This window comes from Podarcis cretensis (assembly GCF_951804945.1).
Source record: "Podarcis cretensis genome assembly, chromosome: 3".
In the NCBI taxonomy this organism is placed as follows: domain Eukaryota; kingdom Metazoa; phylum Chordata; class Lepidosauria; order Squamata; family Lacertidae; genus Podarcis; species Podarcis cretensis.
In genome coordinates, this window is record NC_137172.1 from 6,627,195 (window position 1) to 6,645,399 (window position 18,205).

The 18,205-nt window shown below is 46.3% G+C and overlaps 1 protein-coding gene across 4 annotated transcripts; it reads left to right on the plus strand.

Moving 5' to 3' along the window:
- Window positions 1-420: 420 nt before the first annotated feature.
- NEIL2 (nei like DNA glycosylase 2) lies at window positions 421-10,129 on the plus strand. 4 transcript variants are annotated; one of them, XM_079968954.1, is made up of 5 exons: window positions 421-491; window positions 3,710-3,849; window positions 4,821-5,176; window positions 6,663-6,859; window positions 9,321-10,129. In XM_079968954.1, exons 2-5 carry the CDS (start codon window positions 3,712-3,714, stop codon window positions 9,638-9,640), a joined length of 1,011 nt encoding a protein of 336 aa, XP_079825080.1. In that variant the 5' UTR covers window positions 421-491; window positions 3,710-3,711; the 3' UTR covers window positions 9,641-10,129. The 4 variants fall into 4 exon arrangements, with proteins under 4 accessions (XP_079825080.1, XP_079825079.1, XP_079825081.1 ...); XM_079968953.1 differs by having other exon boundaries at window positions 432-577; XM_079968955.1 differs by having other exon boundaries at window positions 454-491; window positions 3,663-3,849.
- The last annotated feature ends 8,076 nt before the right edge of the window (window positions 10,130-18,205 follow it).

Sequence of the window (18,205 nt, forward strand, 5' to 3'; positions counted from 1 at the left end):
GCAGACAAACGGGGTGAGCAGTTTTGGTTGTTTTGCACTCTGCACATGTTCAGAAAACCCTCTCTCACCACATTCCCTTAAAAGTTCTTTTCCTTAAAAAAAAAAAGCAATTTGCATATGCTCAGAATCCCTTGAACCTTGGATATTTTTAAAAGCCCCTTTCTCCCACGCGGGGCGGGGGGAACACTCTGTGCGTGCTCAGAGGCACAAAGCCCAAAGTGATAAAGTGCTTTTTTGGAAACCAAGAGGACAACAACCCTGAAGGAACTTGTCCTGACCTCTAGGTGGCATTTTGGGAGAAATCATCTGCTCATAGACATCACCATGAACAGCTGCTAGGAGAGAGCGGAGCCCAAAAGAGGTGAGGCGGGGAAGGCAGGGCGCTCTGACATCGATCGCTCCGGAGACGCGCAGTTCGGCGCTCTGCTGACTTGGTCTGCCGGATCAGCTGCTTTGAGAAAGTGCGAAAGGAGTTTCGCATCCCTGGAGAGGTACCGAGTCCGGATTCCTCTCCGCAAAAATGCCATGATCAGAACGCAGAAGCCTAAAAAGAGAGAGAGAGCCAGAGAGAAACCAGGTTGGCTGAGCACGCGGAGCGTTCACACGTTCACTTGCTTCCCACTGATGCGCGTGGCGACTCTGACACGCGGGGTGCACGTGTGCACGGCTTCCTTCGGCAAAGCATTGTGTTCGCGGGGGGTGGGGGTTGCTTACTGACGTCTGCAGTCGTAGAGGGATGTGAACACGTAGACGTGTTGGACGCGGAAGCTTTCCGGACGTAGTATCCATGCCAGAAAATCGGAGGAAATGATAGGATCATAGAATTGCAGTGTTAGAAGGGACCTTGAGGATCATTTATAGTCCAACCTCCTGCGGTACAGGAATACGTCAGCCACACGAGCTTCACCGCTTAATTGTTTTTTTAAAAACTCAACCACAAAAGTGTAGGCGCTGCTGCACCAAAAGGTAGATTTCTTGCAAATGTGAAACAGGTTGCACCTGTCAGAGTGTCAGTTGCAAAAAGAATGAAACCGTTAAAATCGACTTTTAAAAAGTGAGAAACTTAAAGCGGATTGAGACACCACATCAACATTCCAAATGCCTGGGTAGTCTCCTGGAAACCAAAATGGTTTTAACAAGTGCTGAACAGAGTACAGTGAAGGCACCTGCTGGTTATCAATTGGCAAGGAGTTCCAAAGTGTAGGCGCTGCTGCACCAAAAGGTAGATTTCTTGCAAATATGAAACAGGTTGCACCTGTCAGAGTGTCAGTTCCTGCAGCTGAAGATGCTCAGAAAGCAGGACCCAGGCCAGAATGAGCAGCCTTACAAAACGTACTTTAATGTGTTGGGCAGCAGACAGAAGGCCAAGAACATCTGCATCGTTGCCATTTCTGGTGGTTGGAGGATGGATGGCGGCTAACAGATTAGGTTGAATCCTGTAAAGACAGAAGTACTGTTTTGGGGGGACAGGAGGTGGGCAGGTGTGGAGGACTCCCTGGTCCTGAATGGGGAAACTGTGCCGCTGAAGGACCAGGTGTGCAGCCTGGGAGTTATTTTGGACTCACAGCTGTCCATGGAGGCGCAGGTCAATTCTGTGTCCAGGGCAGCTGTTTACCAGCTCCATCTGCTATGCAGGCTGAGACCCTACCTGCCCGCGGACTGTCTCGCTAGAGTGGTGCATGCTCTGGTTATCTCTTGCTTGGACTACTGCAACATGCTCTACGTGGGGCTACCTTTGAAGGTGACCCGGAAACTACAACTAATCCAGAATGCAGCAGCTAGACTGGCGACTGGGAGTGACCGCTGAGACCATATAACACCGGTCCTGAAAGACCTACACTGGCTCCCAGTACATTTCCGAATACATTTCAAAGTGTCGGTGCTGACCCTTAAATCCCTAAACGGCCTTGGCCCAGTATACTTGAAGGAGCGTCTCCACCCCCATTGTTCAACCTGGACACTGAGGTCCAGTGCCAAGGGCATTCTGGCGGTTCCCTCACTGCGAGAAGCCAAGTTACAGGGAACCAGGCAGAGGGCCTTCTCGGTAGTGGCACCTGGCCTGTGGAACACCCTCCCACCAGATGTCAAAGAGAAAAACAACTACCAGACTTTTAGAAGACATCTGAAGGCAGCCCTGTTTAGCGAAGCTTTTAATGTTTAACAGACCACTGTATTGTAATACTTTGTTGGAAGCGACGCAGATGGGCGGGGTATAAATTATTATTATTATTATTATTATTATTATTATTATTATTACCAGCTGCCCACACCAAGCCTCTGAAGAGGCAACCATCTACCAACTTGCTAGCGTGCTTGTTCCGTCCTGAGGAGAGTGTGTGACGTGATACAGTTTTCATAACTGCCTATAACTAAGCATAGAAGCAGAGTAATCGTACCACTCTATTCTGCCTTGGTCAGACCACACCTGGAATACTGTGTCCAGTTCTGGGCACCACAATTTAAGAAGGATGTTGACAAGCTGGAATGTGTGCAGAGGAGAGCGACTAAGATGATCAAGGGTCTAGAAGCCAAGCCTTATGAGGAATGGTTGAAGGAGCTGGGTATGTTTAGCCTGGAAAAAAGGAGATATGATAGCCATATTCAAATGTCTAAACCAGGGGTCATCAACCTTTTTCAGCCTGTCCACCGTCCCTCAGACCATGTGGTGGGCCGGACTATATTTTGGAAAAATAATAATGAATGAATTCCTATGCCCCACAAATAACCCAGATATGCATTTTTTTTAAAAAAAGCACACATTCGACTCATGTAAAAACACCAGGCAGGCCCCACAAATAACCCAGAGATGCTTTTTAAATAAAAGGATACATTCTACTCATGTAAAAACACGCTGGTTCCCGGACCATCCACAGGCCGGATTGAGAAGGCGATTGGGCCGCGTTTGGCCACCGGGCCTTAGGTTGCCTACCCCGATCTAAACGGCTTTCACATGGAGGATGGATCAAGTTTGCTTTCTCCTGCTCTGGAGGGTAGGACCCAAACCAATGGGTTGAAGTTACAAGAAGGAATATTCCAACAAAACTTCAGGAAGAACCTTCTGAGGAGAAGAGCTGTTCAACAGTGGAACGGTCTCCCTCGGGAGGTTGTGGGCTCTCCTTCCTTGCAAGTTTTTAAACAGAGTTTGGATGGCCATCTGTCATGGATGCTTTAGTTGAGATTCCTGCGTTGCAGGGGTTGGAGTAGATGACCCTTGGTCCCCTTCCAACTCTATGATTCTGCGATTCTATTATTCTTTATATTCCACAGTTTTTTGTGCCTGTACATCATGGGTAGGCAAACTAAGTCCCAGCGGCCTTCTAAATCCTGCCCGGGAATCAGCGTGTTTTTACATGAGTATAATGTGCCCCTTTATTTAAAATGCATCTCTGGGTTACTTGTGGGGCCTGCCTGGTGTTTTACATGAGTAGAATTTGTACTTTTGTTTAAAATGCATCTCTGGGTTATTTGTGGGGCATAGAATCCATTCATTCCTCCCCCCCCCAAAAAAAAAATGTATATAGTCCAGCCCCCCACAAGGTCTGAGGGACTGGCCCCCTACTGAAAAATTTTGCTGAAAAGTACAGGCTTGGAGCTGGCCCTGTCGGTGGAAAGTCCATTGCACAAGAGCTGTGTCTTTGAGTGCTTAACTTGGCCCATTTCAGCTTCAGGGACCCGGCTGCCACCCCCTAACTTTCTCCCTCTCCTGCAGCGATGCCTGAGGGCCCGACTGTGAAGAGGTTCCAGCTTCAGTGCTCCCCATTTGTGGGGCAGGCCGTGACCAAAGTAGGGGGAAGCACGAAGCAGATGAACCCGGATGATCTGAAGGGGCTGGTGCTGCGGGACACTCAGGTGAGTCTCGCACCCATTTGGCTCCCCCAAATACCTTGTGTACAGTGGTACCTCTGGATGCGAACGGGATCCGTTCCGGAGGCCGTTCGCAACCTGAAAGGAATGCAACCTGGGTCGCCGCGGAGCGTAACCTGAAAACGCTCAACCTGAAGCACTTCCGGCGGGAAGGTGAATGGCGTTTCCGTGCGCTGCTCTGGTTCGCCAGAGTCAGCCAGGACTGGACCTAATGGTCACGGGTCCCTTTACATCACTCAAAGCATCATCTTGAGCTTGGCCTAATTAAAACTTAATACAGTACATGCTAATTTCAGAGGATTTAGAAACACCCAATACAAATGTCAAAGCAGCTTATCTTTAGTAGCTGTTGATGTGCCCAACAGCTTAAAAACACATTGGGTATGCCAACCTAGTTTTAATACTCCAAGCATTAATTAAATTCTAGCACCCACTTGATTCCAGAAATTTAGGTCAAGTTTAGTGCCCACCAACTTACAGCAATATTATTATTTTTTTCCCTTTCTTTTTTAAAAAATACGGTAATTTTTATTAAGAATTTCAACATAACAAATACTGGCTCCCTCGACCTGAAAGCGAGCTGAGCGCCACAATCCCATAGTCGCCTTTGACTGGTCTTAACCATCCAGGGGTCCTTTACCTCACCTTTTTTTACTTAAATTGATCCATAAAATGAAAGCAATAATCAATGTACTGTACTATAAAATAAATAAGGCATTATCGTAGATGATAAAAATTATCATCCACACAGTCACAAATGAACCGAAAAGGCCACGGAAACAAAAACACAAAATAAATAGCGAAAACAAAAGCGCCAAACTTAATCTGTTCCAGAAGTCCGTTTGACTTCCAAAACGTTTGAAAACCAAGGCGCAGCTTCTGAAATTTTACATCTCCATGATGAATACAGTGTGAAACAGAAAACGATGCCTTCTGATATCCCCAATTTCTTTCAGGTCCATGGGAAGAATTTGTTCCTGGCTTTTGATGGCGTTCAGGAAGCAGCACCCAGCAGCGAGGGCTCGTCTACAGAACCTTCCAAACCCGGGTCAAGCAGCCAGGGGATGGGCCGTGGCAGAGGCAGTCCCATTCTCCAGAGCTGGGAAGGAGGCAAGGCCGTCTCTGGGGGTCCGTGGCGCCCCCTGCAGGAGGAGCATGAAGCTGATCTGCCATCATTTATGGACGACGCTGCTGGACCCCCTTGGAAATGGCTACACTTCCACTTTTGGCTGTATGGGAGTGTCCGTGCCAATGAGTTTGCAAGGGCCAACAAGGCTAATAAAAGAGGAGACTGGAAAGATCCGGTTCCCAGGTACGAATTTGATAATTACTATGCTGTGCAGAGGTACGTGGGTGGTGCTGTGGGTTAAAGCACAGAGCCTAGGACTTGCTGATCAGAAGGTTGGCAGTTCGAATCCCTGTGATGGGGTGAGCTCCTGTTGCTCGGTTCCTGCTCCTGCCAACCTAGCAGTTCGAAAGCACGTCAAAGTGCAAGTAGATAAATAGATACCGCTCTGGCGGGAAGGTAAACGGCGTTTCCGTGCACTGCTCTGGTTCACCAGAAGCGGCTTAGTCATGCTGGCCACATGACCCGGAAGCTGTATGCAAGCTCCCTTGGCCAATAAAGCGAGATGAGCGCCGCAAACCCAGAATCGGCCACGACTGGACCTAATGGTCAGGGGTACCTTTACCTTTACCTTTACGCTGTGCAGATGCCACAAAAAATAGGCCCAGGTAGCTTCCTGTTTGCACAGAGTTGTGAGCAAAAACTGTCATAAGTCCTAATGCAAGTGTTAGCCTACAGTGACATGGATTTCAAGCACAGGCAAATAGACCAAGGCAGCAGCTTACACTTTTTCTAAACCAGAGGTGCAGAACCTTCGGCTCACAGGCTATTATTTTTGCAAAAACACGTCCACCCACCCACCAGCTGATTGGCTGGGTCAGGGCCAGATTTAGGGTTGTGCAGGCAGTTCCCCGTACCAGGCATCAAGCTAAGTGGGCAAACAACAACAACAACAAAACAACAACAACATTTATATGAGTACCTACTGAGAAAATCCACAAAAATGTAACTTTACCAAAAAGAATTATTGTGTTAATAGGAAATATTTAGGGATGGGGGCACTAAATTTCCTCCTTGCTCAGGGTGCCATATTACCAAAATCCGCCCCGTCTGGCTTGGACCTCTAATTTAAGCAAGCAGGTGGGCCAGAGGACAGAGGAATCTGTGCAGTGTTTCCTCTCTCCGGTTGCAGGAGAATCCTCTCTCCTGTGCAGCTGCTTCAAAGAGTGCTTTTGTGGAGCTCTTTAAGAGTCCCTGGGCTCTGTTTTGAACTTCTGAAGGCCCTTAGAAGCAGTCTTCCCACCTCTTTCAAACATTTGCTGGGCGGGGTGGAGTTGAGGGGAGGATGCTTCAGTCTGCAGTTTTGCAAAGCCCTATTCTAAACATTGCTGAGCACATTGCTTCAAAGAGTGCTTTTGCAAAGTGGTTTCAGACAGGTCACCTTTGACGCAGACAGCAGAGCAGGGTGAATTGTCTTAAAAGCCCTTTGCAAACAGTAGAGGGACTACCAACAGCCCAATGTCTGCCTAATACTTTGAGATGCTGCACGTGGGATTTGGAAAGATGAGTGGAGCCACCCACCTGTCAATCATCTGACACCAATTGATTGACATGCAGGTGGTCCCTGCTTTTCAGATTTGGCCGGATCACAATAAGACTCTGGATCATAGAGACCAAAATGTTTCCCCACCCCTATTCTAAGATAATAAGATATTCTTCGTTCGACTTTCAGGCTGGTTCTGCATTTTCATGGAGGGGGTTTTCTCGTCTTTTATAACTGCCGGATCCATAGCTGTTCTTCTCCTACCGCTGAGCCGGCTACTGACATCCTGAGCTTGGAGTTTGATCAGGAACGTGCTTTGGGGGCCCTGTGGAAAGCTGTACCTGTGTGCCACACCCTCCTGGACCAAAGATATTTCTCAGGGCTTGGTATGTATCGGGTTGTGCAGTATCTCTTTAGTTTTCTTCCCAGTACAGTGGTACCTTGGTTCTCAAACGTAATCCGTTCCGGAAGTCCGTTCCAAAACCAAAGCATTCTGAAACCAAGGCGCGCTTTCCCATAGAAAGTAAGGCAAAATAGATTAATCCATTCCAGACTGTTAAAAACAACCCCTAAAACAATTTGACATGAATTTTACCATCTAAGGAGACCATTGATCCATAAAATGAAAGCAATAAAAAAATGTACAGTGGTACCTGGGGTTACAGATGCTTCACGTTATAGATGCTTCAGGTTACAGACTCCGCTAACCCAGAAATAGTACCTCAGGTTAAGAACTTTGCTTCAGGATGAGAACAGAAATCGCGTGGCAGCAGCGGGAGGCCCCATTAGCTAAAGTGTTACCTCAGGTTAAGAACAGTTTCAGGTTAAGAATGGTGCTGAAGGTCCTGTGTGAGATGGAGACGGTTGGAGGATGGATGGCGGCTAATGGATTGAGGTAGAATCCTGACAAGACAGAAGTACTGTTTTTGGGGGGCAAGGAGGCAGGTAGGTGTGAAGGACTCCCTGGTCCTGAATGGGGTAACTGTGCCCCTGAAGGACCAGGTGCGCAGCCTGGGGGTCATTTTGGACTCACAGCTGTCCATGGAGGCACAGGTCAATTCTGTGTCCAAGGCAGCTGTTTACCAGCTCCATCTGGTACGCAGGCTGAGACCCTATCTGCCTGCAGACTGTCTCGCCAGAGTGGTACATGCTCTAGTTATCTCCCATTTGGACTACTGCAATGCACTTTATGTGGGGCTACCTTTGAAGGTGACCTGGAAACTACAACTAATCCAGAATACGGAGCCAGCCAGACTGGTGACTGGGAGTGGCTGCTGAGACCATATAACACCAGTCTTGAAAGATCTACATTGGCTCCCAGTACATTTCCGAACACAATTCAAAGTGTTGGTGCTGACCTTTAAAGCCCTAAATGGCCTCAGTGAAGTATACCTAAAGGAGTGTCCTTTTTTTGTATCTCTTTGCCTACTATACCCAGTAAAAAGGCTTCTGGTTTTTTTTAACAAAAGTGTTTTTAAACATTTTATTTCACTCATTATACAGTGGTACCTCAGGTTAAGAACTTACAGGTGAAACTCGGAAAATTAGAATATTGTGGAAAAGTTCATTTATTTCAGTAATTCAATTTAAAAGGTGAAACTTATATATGAGATAGACTCATGACATGCAAAGCGAGATATATCAAGCCTTTATTTGTTATAATTGTGATGATCATGGCGTACAGCTGATGAAAACCCTAAATTAACAATCTCAGAAAATTAGAATATTAAATGAAATCAGTAAAACAAGGACTGCAAATAGAGCAATATTGGACTTCTGAGAAGTAGAAGCATGCATATGTACTCAGTACTTGGTTTGGGCCCCTTTTGCATCATTTACTGCCTCAATGCAGCGTGGCATGGATGCTATCAGCCTGTGGCACTGCTGAGATGTTATGGAAGACCAGGATGCTTCAATAGCAGCCTTCAGCTCTTCTGCATTGCTCGGTCTCATGTCTTTCATCTTTTTCTTGGCAATGTCCCATAGATTCTCTATGGTGTTCAGGTCAGGCAAGTTTGCTGGCCAATCAAGCACAGTAATCCCATGGGCATTGAACCAGGATTTGGTACTTTTGGCAGTGGGGGCAGGTGCCAAAGTCCTGCTGGAAAATGAAGTCAGCATCCCCATAAAGCTCGTCTGCAGAAGGAAGCGTGAATTGCTCCAAAATCTCCTGGTAGGCGGCTGTGTTGACCCTGGACTTAATGAAGCACAATGAGCCAACACCAGCTGATGACATGGCTCCCCAAATCTCTTTTCTGATGAGAGCAGCTTTTGCATTTCATTTGAAAACCAAGGACCCAGAGTCTGGAGGAAGAATGGGGAGGCACACAATGCCAGATGCTTGAAGTCCAGTGTGAAGTTTCCATAGTCTGTGTTGATTTGGGGAGCCAAGTAATCAGCTGGTGTTGGTCCACTGTGCTTCACTGAATTACTGAAATAAATGAACTTTTCCACGATATTCTAATTTTCCAAGTTTCACCTATAATTCATTCTGGATGTCCGTTCTTAACCTGAAACTGTTCTTAACCTGAGGTACCACTTTCGCTAATGAGGCCTTCCGCTGCTGCTGCTGCTGCTGCTGCGCGATTTCTGTTCTCATCCTGAAGCAAAGTTCTTAATCCAAGGTACTATTTCTGGGTTAGCGGAGTCTGTAACCTGAATTGTCTGTAACCCGAGGTACCACTGTATATCATTTCCCAGAAAACCTTTACCTCTTTACAAGTCCACCACATATGGTAAACGATACCTTCCTTTTCTTTACATTTCCATCACTCACTAGATCTTGTCCTATACATTTTAGCAAGTTTTGATGGTGTTAAATGCCCTGTTTTAAACATTTCATCCCAGGGAATATCATTAAGAACGAGGCCCTGTACCTAGCGAAGATCCATCCGCTCTCCCTCGGATCCCTCCTGCCACTCCCGGAACTCAGGTCCCTGCTTGACCATGCTGTTCGCTTCACCTCGGAGTGGTTCATCAACAAGCAGCAGAGAGGGAGGCAACATTGGCAGATCTACCAGAAAGAGAGATGCCCTGAAGGGCACCAGGTGAGGAAAGAAGCCTTTGGTCCTCCGGATGGACTGAGAAGACTTACTTGGTGGTGTCCCCAGTGCCAGCCTCAAGTTACTCAGGAAGAGGATGAGGATCTTTCTACTCGCGGCAGCTGAAGGGTTAAGCCTCTCTGACCTCGGTTGAATTGTATTAGGATGCTAAAATTTGAAGAGAGGGCAGGGCGAGGTGGGCGGGCACATGCCCACGATTGCTATGGAGAAGCCACCCAAACCCCAACCATTTCCACCCTGGTTTTAATACAGACGAGTACTTACCAAGCGGCTAGTCCTCATCGTATTGTGGCATTCACATCCCCAGTCCTCGCTTGGGTGGTGGCGGGGTGTTGTTGTTGTTTCAAACGTGGCCTTGGGCCACGTTAAGCGTGAGTTCAATGTAAGATGTTGGGCTAACAAAAACGGAGACGGCTGTTGAACTTTGAGTTTCTCAGTCTGAAAGACAGATTTTTCAGTTAGTATAGCAGCCAAGGCTGTTGCAATAGACAGCCGAAGTTTAGCATTCTGCCTCTTTGGAGAATGAGAGCCCCATATAGATGTTGAGAAGTTCCTGGTTTCTGTATTAAAGTTTTATTCGTTCCTTGACAGAAATGTTTCTCGTGCGTGTTTCTTCCAAGGGTCAGGGGGCTGTGACTAAGGCTCTTAGAAGTGTTTCACTGCAAGTGAGCAGACTGCAGTTCTCAGGCTCGTTTGAGGGGAAGCTATGGCCTTTCAAGTGGCATTTATTTTTAGTATTATTTATTATTCCCCACCACTCTGGCTGGCATTGAAAACCTCCTGATACAGGGCTGCCTTCAGATGCCTTCTAAAAGTTGTGCAATTATCTCCTTGACATATTATTATTTTATAATAATAATAATAATAATAATAATAATAATAATAATAATAATAATATGCCCTGGTGTGAGTTCACAGTGCAGAGACAACCTTATTCCTCATCGTCAATCAGCAGACCAAACGAAACCCTAGGAGAAGGGAGACATTTTGTGTGGGTGGGCATGCTGGTCTCACAGAACAAAATTGTAGAAACAGAGAATTGTAGAGTTGGAAGGGACACCAAGGATCATCCAACCCCCTGCAATGCACTTATATGTGGCTAACCATTTGTGGGATGCTCTCCCCAAGGAAGTTTGCCTGGCGCCTTCATTATACACCTTTAAGCGCCGGGGCGGAGGGGAGAGGTTCCTCTTTAGCCAGGCCTTTGGTTGACTGACATTCAATGCCCTTTTAAAATGTGTTGGGGATGGGGGAATAATTGGGTGGTTCTTGTTTTTATTTGGATTGTGCATTTGGCATTTCTATACAGTGGTGCCTCGCAAGACGAAATTAATCCGTTCCGTGAGGCTCTTCGTCTAGCAGTTTTTTCGTCTTGCGAAGCAAGCCCATTGACAGCTTAGCAGATTAGCACTATTAGCGGTTTAGCGGCTTTTAGCGGATCAGCTGATAAGCGGCTTAGGGCTTAGGAAAAGGGGGGGAGGGAAAAAACCCCGCAGGAATTCGCAAGACATTTTCGTCTTGCGAAGCAAGCCCATAGGGAAATTTGTTTTGCGAAGCGCCTCCAAAACGGAAAACCCTTTCGTCTAGCGGGTTTTCCGTCTTGCGAGGCATTCGTCTTGCGGGGCACCACTGTATCTCTTTTGATTGATGGATAGATGACATGGGAATTCTTGCAACCGATGAACGGATTGCTTTTGGAGGAAGATTACGCATGGACAAATTTAATGAACGTATTTATTGAAACCATCGTGAGTCATGCATCAATGTCTATTTGAGGGAAACAATAAGTTCATCCATCTACATATATGTTATATAGTTCTGTAATCTTAATTATATTTTGTCATATAGAACCATAGAAACATAGAATGGTAAAGCTGGAAGGGACCCCTGTCTGGTCCATCCCTCTGCGATGCAGGAATCTCATCTAAAGCATCAATGACAGATCATATTGTTGTTTTTCCCAATTGTTTTTATTAAATATTTTCTTGAGTTACGGAAGTACATGCATTGCCTCTACTTTCATATCATAAAGTCCTTTCTACAGTTATATTCGATATGAGACTTCAGTACCAGCCAGATGGGAGGGGTATAATTAATATATTATTATTATTATTATTATTATTATTATTATTATTATTAGAGAACAGATCATATGGTTCTTGTTGTTTTCCTCTACATTTTAAAATGTCTTTATGCATTCTATTTACTTATTTTTTAGCTCGCGGTTAGATTCTTAACGAAATAAATCAATAAATGGGATCTGCCAAATCGTGCATCATCAGGAAGTCTTCCAAAATTTGCTTGTGCTTCTCTTTCGCTACCCAAAAGTTTGCTGTGCAAGCTGTGCCACACACTTGCTCTGCCCCACACCACAGGCGGGTGTGGCTGACACTGTTCTCCTGCTCACCTATGCAAAGAACAGGGAGGGGTGTTTGAAGTTGAACATGTGTAGCAACCAACCACCTGCGCAAAGCTAAAAAGCTGCGCTTACTGTTCCATCTGGCTTGGCCTCTGATGCCAACTGCCGCTGGCATGCCGCCCTCGGAAAGTTGCTCAGGAAGGAACGGGATCATAGCTGTCAACTTACAGATTTGAAAATAAGGGATCAGCAGCCAAAATAAGGGATTTTGCTTGACTTATACATAAATCCGGCACTGATGGAGCCATTCTGCTTTTGCTGCGACCGACTGTGTTTTGCAGGGAGTTAGACTAGATGATCCTAAGGGTCTACAACTCCAACCAAAGAAGAGTGGCAGACAAAACTGATGAACGACGTCGAGATGGCAAAGCTTACAGGCAGAATTAGAAACCAGGAAGAGGACCTCTTTAATAAAGAATGGGGAAAGTTTATAATTTATTTGAAAAGCTATTGTAAAGAGTTACATACATTGGTAGGATTGACAGAAAACTTGTAGTAAAAATTTGAATTATGGATGGACAAATGATTTATAAAAATAGAGTTATGAAAGGGATGCAGAGGGGGAAATCACTACATTAAGATGCTGCACTGGTTGGAGGGGATGCTAAGCAGCAGTCGGGGCTGCCATCCTCCTGGCGCGAAGAGTTCCATCGGCCCTTCCCCGCCCGAGAGAGAGGGAGGGAGGGAGACTCTCGCCCATGCCGCCCGCGAGGCCAGCATGAGGTTGTTGCGCCGCTGAAGCACCACCCTTCTGCATGCAAGTCTCGCAAGAGAGGGGCTGCCTGCCTGCCCGCCACCACCCGTCTCCTCACGACGCGCCCCTGACCTGAGGGGGGAAAGGGAGAGATGGAGACAAGGCAGCTCGTGCACATGCTCTCTCTCGCGGCGGAGAACCCCAATCTGCTGCTTCCCTCCTGAGCTGGGCGAGCATGGAACCCGGGAAATTTAAGGGACATCATCAATAAGGGACAGGAGTGGGACACGGCGCTGGGATAAGGGAATTTCCCACCAAATAAGGCACCTTGAGCCCCTTTCCAATGCGGTAAGGGTTAAAATTTAATGGAGAATTTTGCTGGTGAACTAGTCAGATGAGTTCCTCTGCAAGATAGGGGGGCGGGAGAGAGAAGCATAACTACGACAACTATTTGACTTTTAGAAGACATCTGAAAGCAGCCCTGTTTAGGGAAGTTTTTAATGTTTGATCTTTTATCACGTTTTTAATATCATGTTGGGAGCTGCCCAGAGTGGCTGGGGAGAGTGTCCCAGGGTCTGTTACCGTTACCTTATATCATAAAGATCCCACTGTCTCTGCTGTGCCTCATTTCCAAAAGGTAACAAGGACTTCAGCTGAGCACCTGGAACCTCTAGAACAGTGGTGGTGAACCTATGGCAAGCGTGCCAGAGTGGGCACTCAGAGCCCTCTCTGTTGGCACACACACCACTGGTCAAACGCCCCCTAGAGTTCTGCCTGGACACTGAGGTCCAGTGCTGAGGGCCTTCTGGCGGTTCCCTCGCTGCGAGAAGCCAATTTACAGAGAACCAGGCAGAGGGCCTTCTCGGTAGTGGCACCCGCCCTGTGGAATGCCCTCCCACCAGATGTCAAAGAGAAAAACAACTACCAGACTTTTAGAAGACATCTGAAGGCAGCCCTGCTTAGGGAAGTTTTTAATGTTTAATAGACTATTGTATTTTAATATTCTGTTGGAAGCCACCCAGAGTGGCTGGGGAAACCCAGCCAGATGGGCAGGGTATAAATAATAAATTATTATTATTATTATATAGAGTCTCCGACACAGCTTTGAGTTGGTATCGCTTCCTTGATTGTGCTCTGCCCGCAGTGGTGTTTGGTTGACATGCGTGCCTGCCAGTCAGGTGTTTCGTTTGTGCGTTGCTCCTCAAAAAGGTCAACAACTTTGGTCAATCCTCCCCAAAAACGCTCAACAACTCTATGATAAATAAGTGGGTTTTTGGTTGCAGTTTGGGCACTCGATCTCAAAAAGGTTCGCCACCACTGCCCTAGAATCTTGCACCACTTGGGAGACTGAGGTGGTATGCAATATTATGTTCACTTCTGGACAGCTCTTCCTTTAGCTGGAGCTGACCCTCTCAGGTGGGCATCATTACCATTCTAAGAGAACGAAGGAGAAGTTCCCGGTGAGCTCTGGCACCTTCTGGAAAAATATCACTGCTCCTAAGAACACAACCTGCGTTTAGTTCTTGGTTGTAATGTGCCCTGCGGAGCAGATGCTTATCACTAAACACCTGTAAAAAAAGCAGGAACAATTTGTTTGTGCTCTCTTTTGTTGCCAGGGTTCTAGTTTTTCTCTGTCTTGAGGGCATATTCCCTGTTGTTTTAAAAAGAAAAATCCCCAAATGGTGGTCTTGAGACTCCCAATCTTTAAAAAAAGAAGAGAAAGCTTTTTGAAAGATGCTTGCACAATCTTTTTATCTGCAAGAGGAGCTCACAAGTTTGAAATTTAGGAAACTCCCTGGAACTGAATAACTTGTTCTGTGCTCTCTCTGAAGCCTGAAGGTTGCACTTACCGGTAACTTTTTGTCAGAGCAGACTAATTGAAGTTAGCAGCCACAATTATCTTAGGGCCGTTAATATCAACAGGAACACTATGAGTAAAAGTTAGTTGCAGCAACCCAATATGCTCTTGTCGTAGAACAGGCCTTTAACTCGACTCCGCAGAGTTGTAGCTTCAGTTCTTAACAATCCTGTTGTGTAGACAATTTTTTCTTTTCTTTTATAATAATAATAATAATATCACCACCACCCATCTGTTAAATATGAAGAGGCCAGGCTGCTTTGCGGGCAGAAAACTCGCAACCTACTTTGGCGATTAGAAAAGGTAAATTAAAGTAACTCTGTTGAAACCAGGGTGTTGCAAGCTTGCAAGCGTTTATCTATGGTGCAAAAAAATGTGACCCAGCAGGTCCAGTAGGCAGTGAATTAGAAAATGTGTGTCTAAAGTGCAGGACTTTCAGGCAGAGGGACCCTTTCCCCATTATTTGCTGGCTAAGAGGGGATTGAGCATAGCCAACTGTTCCTGCAGTGCTGGCCAGTGTTAATCCTCCAGGAAGAACCATAGCAACCTCCCCTTAAATGGAAAATGGGTTACAACTCCCATCAACCCCAGCCAGAGTGGATACTGTTGTTGGCATCCGAGAGACAATTGAGTATGCCGGTGGGGGGTGAAGTGAAACTGTTGCATTAGCTGCACTGATGTGACCTCCCCGAGGCACAAGCCATGATGGCCAGGTCCAAAAATGGTTTTGTTAAGAACCGGTTTAATAAAGGTGACTGGGAAGACTCACAGAGGAAGCATTCACTACCCCACAAAGCCCATTACCCAGCCTTGCCTGGCTTGTCTTTATGAGCCAGGATGGGCAAGGATCAAGGAGACAGGGAGTCGGTTTCACTTGTCCAAGCAGCCTGTCCACGTCCTCGGAGGTAACAGGTTGGAATTGATCCCATGCAACTCGACCAGACAGGACTCTAGCACTCTCCCGCTCCGGCCCAGCTCCCATGGTGTAGTGTAGCATTTTCCGAATCTGAGTGACTTTATCTGCAAAAAAACCCCTTGCAAAATCATTGCAGGAGATCTTGGGATCCTCCCCAGGCCCCGATGGCAAAGGTGGTTCTCTTAAGACTATGAACCATCTAGTACCAGGAAGAATGGACAAAATTTAATGACTACTTAGTTAAATAGGTTAAGTTAAATTAATTAGAAAAAGCTTGCAAATACCGGATAGGCTCAGGATTTAAATATGTAATGTGATGAATTAATATGTTTAATGCTGAATTGGAAAGAAAGATGTTAAGTGATTAAGTTAATTTTATAAGAATATTGATTTGGAAAACCGTTATAATGAGATACACTGAAATCTAACCGGGGAATACGAGGAAGTCACTTAACAATGTTAATTAGATTAGTTTTCATAAGGTTATGATTTATGTTTGTTTCTCTATTTGTCTGTGTGTGTTTTTTGTGAAAAAACCCAAAAAAATTTTTTTGGGGGAAAAGAAAGACTGAACCATCTAAAAGAGTCTCCTGGTACTGTTTTCTTCAGATGCCATAGAGTTGACAAAGAAGGTCCTCTTCACCATCACTGTCACCATTCGGCAGGCTCCATGCTGAGCTCTAACCTGTGTTCAGTCTGCTTCAGAGCGAGTTTTTCACCACCAGCACTCTAGCTGTCTCAGCAGTTGTTTCATCACCAATCAGCTCTGGGGAAAATCAGGGGGCCATCCAGGCTCAATGCAAACAGGGAGGGCGCTTTGGAACCAGACAGCTGATAGCCCTGGTTAGCTCCGCATTACAGTGGGCCACTAATATCAGTGTACTGATGAAGCAAAGATCACCAGCATTGAAGCAATGATTCTTCAACATCAACTTCGTTGGACTGGTCATTTTGGAAAGCATAATGATGGTGGTCAACAAAAGACGTTTAAAGACTGTCTCAAGGCAAATAATAATAAAAAAGTAGTATAAACACTGACAACTGGGAAACACTGGCCTGGGAGAGCTCCAGTTGGAGAACAGCCTTTACCAGAGGTGTCATGGGCTTTGAAGACACTCAAACTCATGACGCAAGGGAGAAACGTGCCAGGAGGAAGGCACGCTTGGCAAATCCAGACCGTGATCAACTCCCACCGGAACCAATGTCCCCACTGTGGAAGGACGTGTGGATCCATAATTGGCCTCCACAGTCACTTACAGACTCATTGTTAAAACCGTGTTTATGGAAGACAATCTTACTCAGCTACAAGGGATCGCTAAACAAGAAGACGACAGTGGGCCACCAGGAAATTTGCTGCAAGGCCATCAGGATAAGAGCCAACTCCTAGGAGCCTCCAATCAAATATTTGAAGGGGACATCCCCTAGGGTTGCCATATTTCAAAAAGTAAAATTCCTGACACCTGCTAACCCCCCCCCACCAAGATTGTTAAGTTTTTTGGGGTAAACAAACGCAAATTGCTGAGCTTTTTTTTCAGAATCCTAACCCGAAAATAGTGATTTGGAACTGCTTTTCCCATTGCGTTGCCATACATCCAAACTTTCCTGACGTTTTTACACCCAAAAACCAGGACATGTCTGGAACTTCATGTTATCAATTATATGCAGGGTGGAGTTTACCTCCGCTGCAATATTTTATTCAAGTTGGCACCCCTGGCCATAGAACATGGGCCATCCTGTAGCATTGCATCCTCTCAGTATTGCACATTATAGTCCCCTTTTCACAATGGTGATCATAATAATAGCAGTATCACATATGCAGTTGTTGTTGTTGTTTAGTTGTGTCCGACTCTTCGTGACCCCATGGACCAGAGCACACCAGGCACTCCTGTCTTCCACTGCCTCCCGCAGTTTGGTCAAACTCATGCTGGTAGCTTTGAGAACACTGTCCCACCATCTCGTCCTCTGTCGTCCCCTTCTCCTTGCGCCCTCCATCTTTCCCAACATCAGGGTCTTTTCTAGGGAGTCTTCTCTTCTTATGAGGTGGCCAAAGTATTGGAGCCTCAGCTTCAGGATCTGTCCTTCCAGTGAGCACTCAGGGCTGATTTCCTGAAGAATGGAGAGGTTTGATCTTCTTGCAGTCCATGGGACTCTCAAGAGTCTCCTCCAGCACCAGAATTCAAAAGCATCAATTCTTCGGCGATCAGCCTTCTTTATGGTCCAGCTCTCACTTCCATACATCACTACTGGGAAAACCACGGACTTTTGTTGGCAAGGTGATGTCTCTGCTTTTTAAGATGCTGTCTAGGTTTGTCATTGCTTTTCTCCCAAGAAGCAGGCGTCTTTTAATTTCGTGGCTGCTGTCACCATCTGCAGTGATCATGGAGCCCAAGAAAGTAAAATCTCTCACTGCCTCCATTTCTTCCCCTTCTATTTGCCAGGAGGTGATGGGACCAGGGGCCATGATCTTCGTAGCAGTAGCGCAGCTTAATTATCAGGTACCCACGAGGCGAGATTTAAATTGCCCATAACACAGATATTCCTGGCTGTTTGTGAACACACGTCACGTTTCCTATTGCACCATCGCCTCCAGATATATTGCACCATTGCCTTTGTGTTTATTTGCGTGTCTCTGCGTTCACCCTTACTCGCCCCACAGCGATCCTGGGGGTCACACGCAACCTTTGCAAGGATGACGGAACGAGGAAGAAGCGGCGGCGCAAGAGCGAGGGGGGGGCGCGCGCGCGGCCCCTTTAAGGAACCCGGCTGCTTGCGAAGCCCCGCCC

Bases quoted from the DNA above. Each gene is read 5' to 3' on its own strand.
- NEIL2 (XM_079968953.1), top strand. From the start codon at position 526: ATGATCAGAACGCAGAAGCCTAAAAAGAGAGAGAGAGCCAGAGAGAAA. The intron at 578-3,709 runs GTTGGCTGAGCA...CCTCTCCTGCAG, and splicing joins GAGAGCCAGAGAGAAACCAG to CGATGCCTGAGGGCCCGACT. The intron at 6,860-9,320 runs GTATGTATCGGG...ATTTCATCCCAG, and splicing joins AAGATATTTCTCAGGGCTTG to GGAATATCATTAAGAACGAG.